Below are 17,804 nucleotides of genomic sequence, written 5' to 3'. Positions count from 1 at the left end.
AGTAAAGACTATGTTATGGGGAGACGTCCCCATATGTATATAATCTGAACTAGTATTTGGGATATATTATACATGGATTGTTTTTAAAAACCGTTTGCTATTAAATTTTTGTTCCTACTAATCGCAAGTTCCCATTGTATTGTATTAAGATATAATCTCTTATTTATACACAGAGCTTATCACTTTTAAGTAGTTACATATTTAAGCACCATTGTTATGCTTAGTATATAATTCACATCAGTGTTTAAATAAAGTTCTAAGAAATCCTAAGGGAAGTTATTTTTCCACGCACAGCCAAGTTTAATTTAAACTGAGTTTCACTCACATTGATATATACACTCTTTGCTTTAAATAGCGCCTCACAAGATCTTTTACATTTTGTTCAAAAAGGAAATACCTTGGTATTTCAAACCCCAAAATACAGAAGAACTAACAGATCCCATCAAGAAGAGCCATTGTTTTGGGCATTGGCTGCTTGACTGAAAAAGCAAGTCAATATGTTGATTTCAGATCAACGTTCAAGAACTACCTTCATATTTGCAGGATACAATGCAAATACTACAAAGACAAGACAATATTAATATAAATCAAACTACTTGGCTTGCGACCACGGATGTTGAGTCCCTTTGTACCTCAATTATTCATGAAAGAAGTATAGAAGCTGTCAGATATTTTCTGGAGCAGAAATCAGAAGAAGACAAAGGACACAATGAATTTATATTACACTATTTTTTTGTTTGGCAATCAATTTTATCTACAAACACATGGAAAAGCTATCGGAACTGTTAGTTTTTATGGATGAAAATATTTATTATACCAACAAAATGCCCATGTTGCTTTGATTCATAGACGATATTCTCTTCATTTGGGAGGAAACATATAGATAACTACAAAAATTCCTTAGTCTATTGAACAATAATAACTTTAAACATCAAGCTGACACATGAAGCAAGCCAAACCGAAATTAATTTAATCGATTTAAAAATCAATAAAGATCTTCAGGGTAATATCTAGATGGATCTATATAGGAAATAAACATACGGCGACCAATAGTCTAAATAGTATTTAGCACAAATGCCCATGCTTCTGGCACAATCAGAAGGTTACCAACTAGAACTCCTTAGATTATATATAGATTCTTTAGAGCAGTTTCTCCGTAGTCTGAGAGCTAAGGAATTAGAAACAAGGCTGATTGCCCGGGGATACAGTAAGAGAAGCATTAAAACAAGCTGTTACACACTAACAGACAAGAATTACTGTACAAAAAAACTAAAACAGAGTCTGACGTCCCCTGGTTGATACAACTCACAAACTCCCCAGATAATCAAGATATTACACAAACACTAGGATATCCTGATGACTGATCCAGTACTCAAAACTTGTTTGGAGGGACAAACCAACTATTAGTTATAGGTGAACAAAAAATTTGAAAGATGTGATCACCTGCTGCCATTTTCAAAGAAATTGAACTAAGAGCTCATTCACTCCAGGGTCATTCAAATGTGGCAACAATAGTACCTGCAAATATATTTATAAAACCACAACGATTATTGATATATTTGGACAAGTCCTTAACATCAGGAGATGTTGTAATTGATGTATTACATTGTAAATGTAATAAATATTGAGGTTGATGGAACATCTCAGAAACATAAAGAATGTAGTAAAAGACCAATAAGATGGATAAACACTAACCAGTGTGGCATCTCATTTTTTGATGTCTCATAAATGCAATGTTAAAGCATTACAATGCTGGGGAATTGAGAAACTCATCTTAGGTATTTGGGGGGACCTTGAGACCACCCAAATAAAAGCAGAAAGTAGGTGGATATACCGTTTTTAAATTCAGTTTAACCAGCAGGTTTAAATGAACATAAATCTTTTGTACACCTATAAATATTTGAAATAATTATCTTTCTTGATCTCCAATACCATTGATTTACATATATATCAGATTTTTATAAAGGTTCACATGGGACTGATCAAAATCAAATAGGACCCATTACTTAGGGTCCTGTTTGATTGGGGTCGTCAGTCATATATTGATTATACTGACTCTAGACCAATTTTATATCAGCTATACAACTTTGGATCTAATATTCACTAATTCACAATCTGTATCACTGGTCACAACCACATTACCAGAATATCACATTTAGATTGAAACATGAATATCACTGGTTTCTTTCAGAATAACATTTTTAACTTGTTATTTTTATAATCTCAGAATTTGACATTCACATTAATTCTTTTAAAGGGCCATTATACACTCATTTTTTCTTTGCATAAATGTTTTGTAGATTATCTATTTATAAAGCCCATAAAGTTTTTTTTTTTTTTTAAAAAGCCCCAAAATTTTATTTGAATACCATCAGCTACCTTCTCCAGCTTGCTCCTGTTTGTGTAAAGGGTCTTTTCATATGCAAAAGAAGGGGGAGGGGGGGAGTGTCTTATTTCCCACTTGCAGTGGGCTTTCCAACTGCCTTTTCAACAGAGCTAAACTGAAAGCGTAAGTACGTTTTAAACCATTTTATACTGGATTTTTATATCAGTATCTGTGCATCTTATTCTTTATAGTAGTGTCTATTACATGCAGTTATATTAAAATGAGTGTATACTGTCCCTTTAAGCATTCATCACCTTATCACATTTATTTTGTGTATACAGTTGAAGTTCACATTTATTTTTACTTCAACAATTCACAATCACTGCACTTAAAACTGCACAGCTTGCCTTATCTGATTAATTGATTGGTTTTTTTTTAACATATATTGTGTAATGTGACAACCTATTCAATCTTGATATTTTAGATTTTTATTCATATCACTCACCAGCCCTTACATCTTAAATAGCACTGTGTTCATTTTATGATGGAATCCAAAGATAGATATAAATAGACAAAATTTCAATCATTGCTCAACTAAGCCCATATTCTAGTAGATTTCACAATTTTGAATATATATTATTATGTGAGGAAATGCAATTAACCTACAACTCTGTCTTCACAAATGAAAATTGAATTTTTCATATACATATGTGTATATATTTTTGGGAATTTTTGAAGCATCAAAGCTCTTATTTATTTATTACTTTTACAAATAATTAATATTATTATTTTTGTCCTATATCACTCATCACATCTAGGTGAATATTTCTAGATATATTTCCAAATAAACATCTGGTGTAAGTATTAAAAAGACATACACCAATATCTCTTTATATCTGTTCTATATTTTTATTTCATGATATATATGTACATACACTTTAAGATGTTTGTAATACTTAGATTATGACAATCAGGTCCAGCCTCTTCAATTCTGGGTAATAAGAACAGAGTAATCCACCTTAAACAGCACAATACCGTCTTATAATATGTCAACCAACCCGATGACTGACAAATTGATGGACATAATATATATCCAATTAGAATTCATCAAGGTGGGACTTTCCTTTTTTGAATGATATTTATACCCCATATGAGCGTACATAAAGCCTGGAAGGCTCTAAAATGACACAAGCCCCACTAGCGTTCTGAGTAGCTACAGTATTTACAATTCTGGTGCACTGAGAATATCTAGCTATGCCTGCACGTGCAGAGAAAAATGTTAGCACTTAAACAGTGATAACTTTTACTAGAAGCAATCTTGCTAATACATATATATTGCAAATATGTTTCTATTCAAAGATGTAATTCATCTATGTGCATTTAAATTTTGACCAGAATGTCCCTTTTAACTATCGGAGCAGTATTTGTGCTATCAGAATTTTTGGAAGCCACTCCTTGCGGCCGCTTTTATTTGTTAATATTAGCATCTAAACAGATCAGATGAACTTCAGCAGGCCACATATTGGCGCTTACACATAATTGCGTAATGTGCCAGAAGCTCTGAAATATATAGCAGCTCATTACGAAGCTGTGTTATTGTTAGTGATCAAACTTTAATTAAAAACGTGGGCACTCTGCCAAACCAGTTATATTGATCAGTTACAGCAGATAATGAGCAGCTAGGTAATCAGATACACAACGCCAAATAGGTTATAAGCGTTATACTTATTGTATCAGTCTTCTACTACCAGTTTATATAATGTTTTAGATTCCAGCATGCCGTGAGGTTAAAGGGATATGAAACCCAATTTTTTTCTTTAGTGATTCAGATAGAGCATGCCATTTTAATAAACTTTCTAATTTACTCCTATTATCAATCGCCTAGATTTAGAGTTCTGCGTTAGCCTTAAAAAGCAGCGTTAAGGGGTCCCGCTGGTATTACGAGTCTGGCAGGTACAGGTGTACCGCTCACTTTTTTTCCGTGACTCGAGGCTACCGCAAATCCCCTTACGTCAATTGCGTATCCTATCTTTTTAATGGGATTTGCCTAACGCTGGTATTACGAGTCTTGGAAGAAGTGAGCGGTACAGCCTCTACCTCCAAGACTCCTACCGCATAAAAAAGTCAGTAGTTAGGAGTTTTATGGGCTGAAACATAAAGCTCTTAACTACAGTGCTACAAAGTACACTAACACCCATAAACTACCTATAAACCCCTAAACCGAGGCCCCCCCCACATCGCAAACCCTATAATAAAATTATTTAACCCCTAATCTGCCGACCGGACACCGCCGCCACCTACATTATAGCTATGAACCCCTAATCTGCTGTCCCTAACATCGCCGACACCTATATTATATTTATTAACCCCTAATCTGTCCCCCCAACGTCGCCGCCACCTACCTACACTTATTAACCCCTAATCTGCCGACCGGACATCGCCACCACTATAATAAATGTATTAACCCCTAAACCGCCGCACTCCCGCCTCGCAAACACTATAATAAATTTTATTTACTCCTAATCTGCCCTCCCTAACATCGCCGCCACCTACCTACAATTATTAACCCCTAATCTGCCGCCCCCAACGTCGCCGCTACTATAATAAAGTTATTAACCCCTAAACCTAAGTCTAACCCTAACTTAAATATAATTTAAATAAATCTAAATAAATTTACTATAATTAAATAAATTATTCCTATTTAAAATAAATACTTACCTATAAAATAAACCCTTATATAGCTACAATATAACTAATAGTTACATTGTAGCTATTTTAGGATTTATATTTATTTTACAGGCAACTTTGTATTTATTTTAACTAGGTACAATAGCTATTAAATAGTTAATAACTATTTAATAGCTACCTAGTTAAAATAAGTACAAAATTACCTGTAAAATAAATCCTAACCTAAGTTACAAATACACCTAACACTACACTATCCATAAATTAATTAAATAAATTACCTACAATTATCTAAAATAAAATACAATTAAAAAAACTAAACTATAGTACAAAAAAACCCACTATATTACAAAAAATAAAAAAATTACAAGAATTTTAATCTAATTACACCTAATCTAAGCCCCCTAATAAAATAAAAAAGCCCCCCAAAATAATAAAATTCCCTACCCTATACTAAATTACAAAATTAATCAGCTCTTTAACCAGCCCTTAAAAGGGCTTTTTGCGGGGCATTGCCCCAAAGTAATCAGCTCTTTTACCTGTAAAAAAAAAATACAAGACCCCCCCAACATACAACCCACCACCCACACACCCCTACTCTCAAACCCACCCGATCCTCCCTTAAAAAAACCTAACACTACCCCATTGAAGATTACCCTAACTTGAACCATGTTCACCCAGCCGGGCACCACTGGTCATCCTATCCGTCCAGAAGTCTTCATCCGATGGGGCAGAAGAGGACATCCGGACCGGGAGAAGGCTTCATCCAAGCGGCATCTTCTATCTTCATCCATCCGGCACGGAGCGAGTCCATCTTCAAGACATCCGACGCGGAGCATCCTCTTCTTTCCACGGCCGACGACTGAATGAAGGTTTATGTAAATGACATCATCCAAGATGGCGTCCCTCGAATTCCGATTGGATAGGATTCTATCAGCTAATCGGAATTAAGGTAGGAAAAATCCGATTGGTTGATGCTATCAGCCAATCGGATTAAAATTCAATCTGATTGGATCAGCCAATAGAATTGACCTCGCATTCTATTGGCTGATCCAATCAGCCAATCGGATTGAACTTCAATCCGATTGACTGATAGCATCAACCAATCGGATTTTTCCTACCTTAATTCCGATTGGCTGATAGAATCCTATCAGCCAATCGGAATTCGAGGAATGCCATCTTGGATGATGTCATTTAAAGGAACCTTCATTCAGTCATCGGCCGTGGAAAGAAGAGGATGCTCCGCGTCGGATGTCTGGAAGATGGACCCACTCTGCGCCGGATGGATGAAGATAGAAGATGCCGCTTGGATGAAGCATTCTCCCGGTCCGGATGTCCTCTTCTGCCCCATCGGATGAAGACTTCTGGACGGATCGGATGACCAGTGGTGCCCGGCTGGATGAACACGGCTCAAGATTGGGTGATCTTCAATGGGGCAGTGTTAGGTTTTTTAAGGGGGGATCGGGTGGGTTTTAGAGTAGGGGTGTGTGAGTGGTGGGTTGTAATGTTGGGGTGGGGTCTTGTATTTTGTTTTACAGGTAAAAGAGCTGATTGCTTTGGGGCAATGCCCCGCAAAAAGCCCTTTTAAGAATTTATTTTGGGGGGCTTTTTTATTTTATCAGGGGGCTTAGATTAGGTGTAATTAGATTAAAATTCTTGTAATATTTTTTTATTTTTTGTAATTTAGTGTTTGTTTTTTTTGTACTATAGTTTAGTTTATTTAATTGTATTTTATTTTAGATAATTGTAGGTAATTTTATTAGGGGGTGTTAGGGTTAGACTTAGGTTTAGGGGTTAATAACTTTATTATAGTAGCGGCGACGTTGGGGGCGGCAGATTAGGTGTTAATAATTGTAGGTAGGTGGCGGCGATGTTAGGGAGGGCAGATTAGGGGTAAATAAAATTTATTATAGTGTTTGCAAGGCGGGAGTGCGGCGGTTTAGGGGTTAATACATTTTATTATAGTGGTGGCGATGTCCGGTAGGCAGATTAGGGGTTAATAAGTGTAGGTAGGTGGCGGCGACGTTGGGGGGACAGATTAGGGGTTAATAAATATAATATAGGTGTCGGCGATGTTAGGAACAGCAGATTAGGGGTTCAAAGCTATAATGTAGGTGGCGGCGGTGTCCAGAGCGGCAGATTAGGGGTTAATAATATAATGTAGGTGTCTGCGATGTCAGGGAGGCAGATTAGGGGTTAATAAGTGTAAGGTTAGGGGTGTTTAGACTCGGGGTTCATGTTAGGATGTTAAGTGTAGACTTAGAAAGTGTTTACCCATAGGAAACAATGGGGCTGCGTTAGGAGCTGAACGCTGCTTTTTTGCAGGTGTTAGGTTTTTTTCAGCCAGCTCAGCCCAATTGTATCCTATGGGGATATCGTGCACGAGCACGTTTTTCCATCTTACCGCTACCATAAGCAACGCTGGTATTGAGGGTTGAAGTGGAGCTAAATTTGGCTCAACGCTCACTTTTCTGAGGCTAACGCAGCCATTCTGACAACTCTAAATACCAACGTTGGCTTAAGGGTGCGCTGGAAAAAAAAGGAGCGTTAGCCCCGCAGGTTTTTACAGACAAAACTCTAAATCTAGGTGAATGTGTCTTCATTCTTTTGTTATCATTATTTGAAAAAACAGGAATGTATGTAAGCTTAGAAGCCGGCCCATTTTTGGTTCAGCACCCTGGGTAGAGCTTGCTGATTAGTGACTACATTTAGCCACCAATTAGCAAGCTCTACCCAGATACTGAACCAAAAATAGGTTGGCTCTTAAAGGGACACTGAACCCAAATTTTTTTATTTCGTGAATCAGATAGAGCATGCAATTTTAAGCAACTTTCTAATTTACTTCTATTATCAAATTTTCTTCGTTCTCTTGCTATCTTTATTTGAAAAAGAAGGCATCTAAGCTTTGTTCTTGGTTCAGAACTCTGGACAGCACTTTTTTATTGGTGGATGAATTTATCCACCAATCAGCAAGGACAACCCAGGTTGTTCACCAAAAATGGGCTGGCATCTAAACTTACATTCTTGCATTTCAAATAAAGATACCAAGAGAATAAAGAAAATTTGATAATAGGAGTAAATTAGAAAGTTGCTTAAAATGTCATGCTCTATCTGAATCATGAAAGAAAACAATTGGGTTCAGTGTCCCTTTAAGCGTACATTCCTGCCTTTTAAATAAAGATACCAAGAGAATGAAGACAAATTAATAATAGTAGTAAATTAGAAAGTTGCTTAAAATTGCATGCTCTATCTAAAGGGATATGAAACACAATTTTTTTCTTTCATGATTTAAACAGCTTAGCTGTAACTGCTAAGATGCCAAGTTAAGATTCTAATGAACACATCATATTTTTGTGTACGCAAAGTATTCATATCACCTGTGCATACTAAGTGTTCATATCACATTTCTAATAAACGTACAGTCTGTCAGCATCAACATTATAGTAGTAATTGTTCACAAAGTAATTCATAACAACCAAAACAAAATGTATACCTGGGCCATATATCACATATGTTGAAGAATAATATTTCATAACACAACCAATTTATTCACTGATATACCTGTGATTGGTGCAGGTTCACACTTACACAGCAGTAATTGTTCTGGGTACACATGGTACGAGTTATCTATAATACAGCAATGTTATTTTTACAGTATTCTTTCATGATCACTACTCAGTAAACATGTGATTTTATTTATTTTAGCTACTAAGAGATCACTTTGGGGCCTTTATTTTATAACCCTGCTGACTGCTGAGTAACATTTTTTTTTCTCTCGGCTTGCATGAATTATCCTATGTTCAAATGGCATTTCAGTGGTATTGAACATAATGCAAATAGGGTCATATCTTACCTTTTTAGATTATATAATCCTAATAGCTCCTTTCGTTACAACACGGTGTGGAATTTAGAGATATTTTTTGATCCTTGACAGTCAAAGACATAATACTGTGACTGATCAACACATATAATATAACTACAACACACTAATTTGCCTCAATTTTAATGTGTATCCCATTTTTAGCAATAAGTTATGTTTTAATTTTCACATTTTTGTTCTGTTTTAGTAGTCTGGGCAGAGAGTGCTGTAGTGTATACTTCAGAGGGATATGTTTTTTGATATAAAACACCACTCCTAAATATAGACAAATATACATGAGCAAAAATACTTAAAGGGTTTTTTAAAGTCTAAATTAAACTTTCATGATTCAAATAGGGTATGTTATTTTAAACAACTTTCTAATTTAATTTTATCATCAAATGTGCTTTGTTGTCTTGTTATTCTTAGTTGAAAGCTACCTTGGTAGGCTCATATGCTAATTTCTAAGCCCTTGAAGACCGCCTCTTATCTGAATGCATTTATATATATATATATATATATATATATATATATATATATATATATATATATATATATATATATATATATATATATATATATATATATATATATGAAACACATAAACTAATTGCCTGAAATGCAAGTCTGTCAAAAGATCTGAGATAAGAAGGCAGTCAGCAAAAGTATATTTCTATAACAGTGTTGGTCATTGAAAACTGGGAAATGGTAAATAAAAGGATTATCTATTTTTTTTAAACAATAACATTTTTGGTGTTTACTGCCCCTTTAATATATTTTGGGATATTCCCTCTTATAGTGCCATTGTTAAAGGGACATTACACACTTTGAGATAGTAATATAAGATGATAAATCGCATATATAAAAAGAAGTCTGCAATATACTTTCATTATTTATTTTGTCCTCTTTGCCTGTAATTCCATTCTGAAATTGTGAGCTTTTCAGTTCCTGTTAGAAATGGAAGTGCAGAACACTGTTAAATCCAGCACAGCCATTGGCTGCACACTCTAGTGACCTATTTATAACTGTCCCTAATTGGCCACAGCAGAGAAGGTAACCTAAGTTACAACATGGCAGCTCCCAGTGTTTTATAGACACTAAAACTTTACACTTATTTTGTCACTTTTTAAACAACTAATGGAACTTTAAAAAATACATCTACTTGTTACTCTACATGTCCCTTTAATGTAATTATCCTGTTAAATAAATTTAGTCTGGAGAAATGGAAAGTCAGATAAAAGGCATTGGATGCTAGCTTTGTAGCATTCTGCCTTGTGCTAGAAAAACCTAAGCCTATTCCAGGTGTAAAAGCAACTCGTATTAATAACAAAAATCTTCATACATTTTAATATAGATTTTTGTTTATATTTACATTTGTTCAGTTTGTAGCAAGAATGTAGGGTACAGGAGGAGAGCGATCTGCATGGCATCCACCCAGTAATGCATCAAAAAATGTATTATCTGTGATATAAATTATACTTGTTTCTGTAAGATAACTATTGTGCTGAGAGGTTAAAGGGACACTGAACCCAAAATTTTTCTTTCGTGATTCAGACAGAGCACGCAATTTTAAGCAACTTTCTAATTTACTCCTATTATAAAATTTTCTTCATTCTCTTGGTATCTTTACTTGAAATGCAAGAATGTAAGTTTAGATGCCGGTCCATTTTAGGTGAATAACCTGGGTTATTCTTGCTGATTGGTGGACAAATTCATCCACCAATAAAAAAGTGCTGTCCAAAGTTCTGAATCAAAAAAGAAGCTTAGATGCCTTCTTTATCAAATAAAGCAAGTGAATGAAGAAAAATTGATAATAGGAGTAACTTAGAAAGTTGCTTAAAATTGCATGCTCTATCTGAATCATGAAAGAAAAAAATTTGGGTTCAGTGTCCCTTTAACAAGACCAATGGGTACTCAAGAGTATGGAACAAACCTCCAAGGGACAATTCCATGTGATACACTAGATCAGTGGGCCAGGGTGTGGGCATCTTTAACAAAGGTCAAAAGGGCTGGATGTTTCTACTTTCAAAAAGGTACAGAGCACATTTGTGAATAACACCACAGTCACAAATGAGTGTATGAGAGAAATGAGTTTATATCTATATAACTTAGCTTCTCACAAAACATGTTTATCATATGATACATTTAATCTCTACTTTGTAATGTGATAGAGCTGATAAAGAGTGCTCTCTTTCTATTTTAGGACTAAAGGAAGAAAACATCTGTTGCAGATAAAGGACTACAGTACATTGAAAGGGTTAAAAGAAATGACTGTGTGAGCTACAGAGTGAACAAAATGGCATCCCGCAGCCATAGCTATCTTCATCGAGCCCTCATAGCACCACGCTGGGTATCAGATGGGGCTCTGAGTGGAATAGCTGAAATCACCTCTTTCCTCTACCTTGGTCGTGGCAGTGTGGCTTCAAATCGGACATTACTTTTTGCAAGAGGCATCACCTGCATTGTCAATGCAACTATTGAGATTCCAAATTTCAACTGGCCACAGTTTGAATATGTGAAAGTACCTCTGGCAGATATGCCACATGCTCCAATATCCTTATATTTTGATAGTGTGGCTGACAAGATCCATAGCATAGCCAGAAAACATGGTGCTACTCTTGTGCATTGTGCAGCCGGTGTAAGTCGTTCAGCATCTCTATGCATTGCTTACCTGATGAAATACCACAAGGTGTCCCTACTAGAGGCTTACAACTGGGTAAAAACGAGAAGGCCTATTATAAGGCCTAACGTTGGCTTTTGGAGGCAGCTGATAGACTATGAACGCAAACTTTTTGGGAAATGCACTGTTAAGTTGGTACACACACCCTATGGTGTAATTCCAGACATATATGCAAAAGAGAGAAGAAACCTAATGCCTTACTGGGGAATTTAGATGCAGAATTATCTAACAACAAAAAATCAAATATAAAATTAAAATAAGTCTTTTAGGTCATAAACTGGCCCATTATCTTTAAAGGGACATCAAACTCAAAATGTATATTTCATGATTCAGATAGAACATACCATTTTAAATAACGTTCCAAATTACTTCTATTATCAAATTGTTTTTATCCTTTGCTGAAAAAGGAAGAAAAGTTCAGGAGTGTGCACGTGTTTGCAGCACTATTAGGTAGCAGTATTGCAATAATGTTATACATTAGCAAGAGCACTAAATAGCAGCACCATTTCCTGTCAATGTGCTAAACACATGTGCACGCAACCTATCTGGATATCTTTTAAACAAAGAATAACATGAGAATGATGTAAATTTGATAATAGAAGTAAAAAAAATTGTATTCTCTATCTGAATCATGAACGAAAAATGTGTTTCATGTCCCTTTAAAGTTTAATCCATGTTATTGTTACCATAAGCTGCAAAACATACCACTTAATAATGTTTTATAATTCTACTCCAAAGAAGTAACTATCAGTGCTAAACAATTAAAAGGTATCTATAACTGTAAGATGTTCAGTTTCTTAAGGTTTTAGGAGCCAATCAAAATTGTGAATGTTGAGAGACAAGGTTCCTATATCTGCTACCAGATGAAATATTTGGAATACTTAATGCAATTTAATTTTTGCTTATAATATTTTTATTTTTTTAAGGTCATGAATAGAATTATTAGAAATACCTACTCATATTTAAAAAAAATAAAAAAATAGTTCAAACTATTAAATTGTAGAAAACAACTTTCATTAGAATAAAAAAGCTACTTTAGGAATTGTCTGCAAGTTGAATTATATATTTGAACACTGCTATAAAATGTAGTCAGATGTGTACTTCTAAACGTTTTATTTAGAAGAACAGAATGTATGTAGAATTCATATTTTGAAAATATAGTTCAACATTTAGTTAATCTCTCTATAAAAACATTGAGTTTTGGGAACTTGAAATGTCCACAATCACCAAGTTGCTTGAATAAAAAAATTAAAAAAGACAGAACTCACTGGAATTTTGGTATATAAAATGTAGCATTTATTTGACGCAGCGCTCAAAATGTATTTTTTTTAATGCATTTATCTATGTATATATTTAAAATTATATATATATATATATATATATATATATATATATATATATATATATACACACACACACTCACTTCATTAAGGGCCAGTGAGGAACCCTCAGTTTCCTGATATATGACCAAATCTCTCATCTACTGCAATAAAAGGGAAAAATAGCCCAATAGTATCTATTGCAGAGAGGTTGGAGTGAGATGAGGCAATTAGGAAAAGCAGGAATACGTAGAACACTGCTTAAAGGGACACTAAACCCAACTTTTTTATTTAATGATTCAGATAGAGCATGCAATTTTAGGCAACTTTCTAATTTACTCCTTTTATCATTTTTTTTTCATTCTCTTGCTATCTTTATTTAGAAATCAGGAAAGTAAAGCTTAAAAGCCGGCCCATTTTTGGTTCAGTACCTGGGTTATGCTTGCTTATTGGTTTGCTAAATGTAGCCACCAATAAACAAGCGGTATCCAGGGTGCTGAACCGAAAATGGGCCAGCTCTTAAGCTTAACATTCCTACTTTTTAACCCCTTGAGTGCCAACGACGGCTCTGAGCCGTGGCAGAGTTTCCCACTCAGGTGCTAACCACGGCTCAGAGTCGTCGCTAGCACTCTCCCAACTTGAGGGAGATCTGGGGGCTCCCAGTTGCTCCTACGCCGGCGATCGGGCCTGTATAGTGGGCTTCACGTTTTGCGTGGTGACATCACGGGCAATGACGTGATGTCACCGCGCAACTTTATTAACAAAATACAATGACAAGTATAGGAAAATTGGGCATGCTGCTTAGAAGCCTGTATCTCAGGCATCTAAGCAGCTACAGACCCCGTTGGAAAGGTAATCGCCTAACCTTTCCAGCAGTATAAGTCTTGGGGATCTGGGGGGGGGGGGGAAAGTTGGGGGGGAAAAAGTTGGGGGAAAAATATTTTTAAAAAATTAAAAAACCCTCAGATCAGCTTAGCACCCAGGTGGGAAAGTGCTTAGCACTCAGAGGGTTAAATAACGATAGCAAGAGAACGGAAACAAATGGATAGTAGGGGTAAATTAGAAAGTTGCTTAAAATTGCATGCTCTATCTGAATCATGAAAGAAAAGGTTGGGTTTAGTATTTGTTTAAGTGACAAAATCTTAGTAAACTATTTGTACAAAGTTATTCATCTGCATTTATGCATAGCAGCCACCTGTGGGTCTGAATTGGAATGGCAGCAGTAGAAAGCAATAGCAAGCAGTGAAAATGCCGCCCAGACTAAAAAAAAAAACAAGTTTCTGCACAAAGAATAGATACAGATTATTACCTGAAATAAAACCTTGCAGGAAAATAATAGGTCATACTATAATCACAGGGTTAGGGATTAAGTGGAATCCATAAACCCATAAAGGAACCTAATACTCATATGCTAAATCACTTGAAACTGATGCAGTATAACTGTAAAAAGTTGACAAGAAAATATCACCTGAACATCACTAAGTAAAAAAGGAAGATATTTTACCTCAAAATGTATCCGGCTCACCAGAGTAAGTGCTATGTAAACAATTATACTTCAACTGCTGTCCAACTGCAAGTTGAAAAATACAAAAACAAATTCCACTCAGCATCAGTAGTGCTGAGGTAATGTTTTGCCTTTGCTGTGATCTCATGAGATTTCATAGAATTTACATAAACTGAATAGGAGAATAACATGACTGTGCCTACATATGACAGATGCACACTCCGTAGCTTGTCCTGGGACAAGCATCATGACTGGGTGCTTAAAGTTTCTTTACAATGGGGTGTAAATACTTAGGAAATTTGAGGTAAAATATATTCCTTTTTTACATAGAGATGTTCAGGTGATATTTCTAGTCCGCTTTTTACAGCTATACTGCATCACTTTCATGTGCTTCAACATTTGGGTATCATGTCCCTATAAATAGTTGGGAAACATAACCAAGGATGTATATGGAGCAATGCTAACGTATTTAAGGATCACAAAACAAGTAGGGTGTGCAGCCTTTTATAAATGATCAAGCAAGGGAAACGTTCTAAAACACTACTGATTGTTTCTGAAAGGAAAATGTTGTCAAATGTTAAATCCAATAACCCCTGGAAGCATACACAAGAGAACAGTTATGTGTAAGGGGCCTGCCTGACAGCAGGCACAATCTGGCCCCAGGAAACACAGATGGTGGACAGGAGTGACCAGATACATATAGTCACAGCATACTTTCTTCTTCTATACAAATAATTCAGGATAAAACATAAGTACAGAACTCAAGCTGGGGTAGAGACTAATGATTCTGGGAAGTTTTGACTCCAATAGGCAGACAGTTATATAACAATAGTTCCTGGATATATTGTGAGTGGCATTGTGGTATTAAAGTAATATGAAACCCAACATTTTTCATGAGTTAGATAGAGCAAGTCATTTTAAACATTTTTCCACTTTACTTATATTATCTAATTTGATTCATTCCCTTTGTATCCTAGCTGAAAGTCAATCAGATGAGGCAAATATGTGCAGCCAACAATCAGCAGCTGTGTTCTAAACCTAACTAGGTATTCATTTCAACAAATAAAAGAGAATTAAACAAATTAGAGAATCCTAATACATTGAAAAGTTGTTTAAAATTGCATGCTTTATCTGAATATTGAAAGAAAAAAAATGGGTTTAATGTCCCATTTAAATGTTTCTGCTGTTTTACTAGCTCAGAGACAACCACAACTTTGGGGGTTTAAAGAGCATCCAGTGTCACTGCTAGTGTTTAGTGTCCCTTTAAGTTTTTGGATAGTAACTAAGTACATTTTATAAGCATAGTATTGAGGTTATGCACTACCTCCCTCTAATCATGGGTGCCGCCATGTTGAAATCTACCTTTCACTATATTGCAGTGCTTGCACATGTGCAGTAACTCTTGGATGCCTGTAGTAAAATCTAGGTTCTAATGGCAGCACTAATAATTAGAAGGAAAGATGTGCATCAAATGTATTTAGCGTTTAGTGTCCCTTAAAAGAATGCGTTAGATTCAGAGTTTTTATGTTAATGGGACATAAATGTGGTTACCATAAATATATTCACTCACACAGAGCTGTAGTTAAGGTAGTGGACCAGTATAGCTGCTGCCTGTTGTAATGGCAGCAGCTATGTAATGGCTTTCAGTTCATAAATGCGTAGCTTTATTGATATGCGTAAATACATTTATAATGTAATATATAATGACTGATTAGTTAATGATTGGTAAGGCAAACAAGATGTATCCTAGTAATGTTTGTAAACAAATACTAAAAGTTATAATCTTAAAGGGACACTGCACCCAATTTTTTTATTTTGTGATTCAGATAGAGCATGCAATTTTAAGCAACTTTCTAATTTACTCCTATTATCAATTTTTCTTCGTTCTCTTGCTATCTTTATTTGAAAAAGAAGGCATCTAAGCTATTTTTGGTTCAGCCTCTGGACAGCACTTTTTTTTAAATTTATCCACCAATCACCAAGGACAACCCAGGTTGTTCATCAAAAATGGGCCGGCATCTAAACTTTACATTCTTGCATTTCAAATAAAGATACCAAGAGAATGAAGAAAATTTGATAATAGGATTAAATTAGAAAGTTGCTTAAAATTGCATGCTCTATCTGAATCACAAAAGAAAAAATTTGGGTACAGTGTCCCTTTAATGTAAATCATAGTATGTTATAATTTTTTGATTGTATGTTATTGTGTATATCTATTGTCTGTTATTCCATTAAAATCTTTTGAACAAACAGATCCATAAATTTGTTTAATTTTTCTCTCTGATTTACCTCATGCTGTAGTGTTAACCTTTTTTTTCTGCATCTCGATCTGTTAATTAAATGCAACTGGTAACAATGGCTCATGTTTCTAAAATTGTAATGCAAACAAATCTGAAATGGAAGTTGTATCAATATAACATTTAAAAAAAATGTAATTGTAAAAAGTCAAACCTTTCAATAAACATTCTTACCCTATCTACTCCTGTTTTGTGCAGTTCCTGTGTTTAAAGGGAATGTACAATATTTTTTGACAGACTTGCTCTTAAGCTTAAATTCCTACTTTTTAAATAAAGATAGCAAGAGAGCAAAGAAAATTTGATAATAGGAGTAAATTAGAAAGTTGCTCAAAAACATAATTTATGTAAGAACTTACCTGATAAATTCATTTCTTTCATATTAGCAAGAGTCCATGAGCTAGTGACGTATGGGATATACATTCCTACCAGGAGGGGCAAAGTTTCCCAAACCTCAAAATGCCTATAAATACACCCCTCACCACACCCACAATTCAGTTTAACGAATAGCCAAGAAGTGGGGTGATAAGAAAGGAGCGAAAGCATCAAAAATAAGGAATTGGAATAATTGTGCTTTATACAAAAAAATCATAACCACCACAAAAAGGGTGGGCCTCATGGATTCTTGCTAATATGAAAGAAATGAATTTATCAGGTAAGTTCTTACATAAATTATGTTTTCTTTCATGTAATTAGCAAGAGTCCATGAGCTAGTGACGTATGGAATAGCAGATACCCAAGATGTGGAACTTCCACGCAAGAGTCACTAGAGAGGGAGGGATACAATAAAGACAATTCCGCCTAAAAAATAATCCACAATTCAAATCAAAAAGTTTTAATCTTATAATGAAAAAAACTGAAATTATAAGCAGAAGAATCAAACTGAAACAGCTGCCTGAAGTACTTTTCTACCAAAAACTGCTTCAGAAGAAGAAAAAACATCAAAATGGTAGAATTTAGTAAAAGTATGCAAAGACCAAGTTGCTGCTTTGCAAATTTGATCAACAGAAGCTTCATTCTTAAAAGCCCAGGAAGTAGAAACTGACCTAGTAGAATGAGCCGTAATCCTTTGAGGCGGGGACTTACCTGACTCCACATAAGTATGATGAATCAAAGACTTTAACCAAGATGCCAAGG

General features: G+C 35.1%; 1 protein-coding gene across 7 annotated transcripts in view; it reads left to right on the top strand.

Moving 5' to 3' along the window:
- The window catches only part of DUSP14 (dual specificity phosphatase 14), a 103,235-nt gene extending 86,387 nt beyond the window's left edge, over window positions 1–16,848 (top strand). For all 7 annotated transcript variants that reach the window (XM_053706899.1, XM_053706901.1, XM_053706895.1 and 4 more), the window contains one exon: window positions 11,074–16,848. In XM_053706899.1, coding sequence (XP_053562874.1) covers window positions 11,167–11,763 — 597 coding nt within the window. In that variant the 5' untranslated portion in view covers window positions 11,074–11,166 and the 3' untranslated portion in view covers window positions 11,764–16,848. The remainder of the gene's footprint in view (window positions 1–11,073) is intronic.
- Window positions 16,849–17,804: the final 956 nt, after the last annotated feature.

This window comes from Bombina bombina, chromosome 3 (genome assembly GCF_027579735.1).
Source record: "Bombina bombina isolate aBomBom1 chromosome 3, aBomBom1.pri, whole genome shotgun sequence".
Taxonomy (NCBI): Eukaryota; Metazoa; Chordata; class Amphibia; order Anura; family Bombinatoridae; genus Bombina; species Bombina bombina.
Note: the sequence above shows the minus strand (reverse complement) of the source record. Positions and strands in the feature narration are given on the sequence as shown.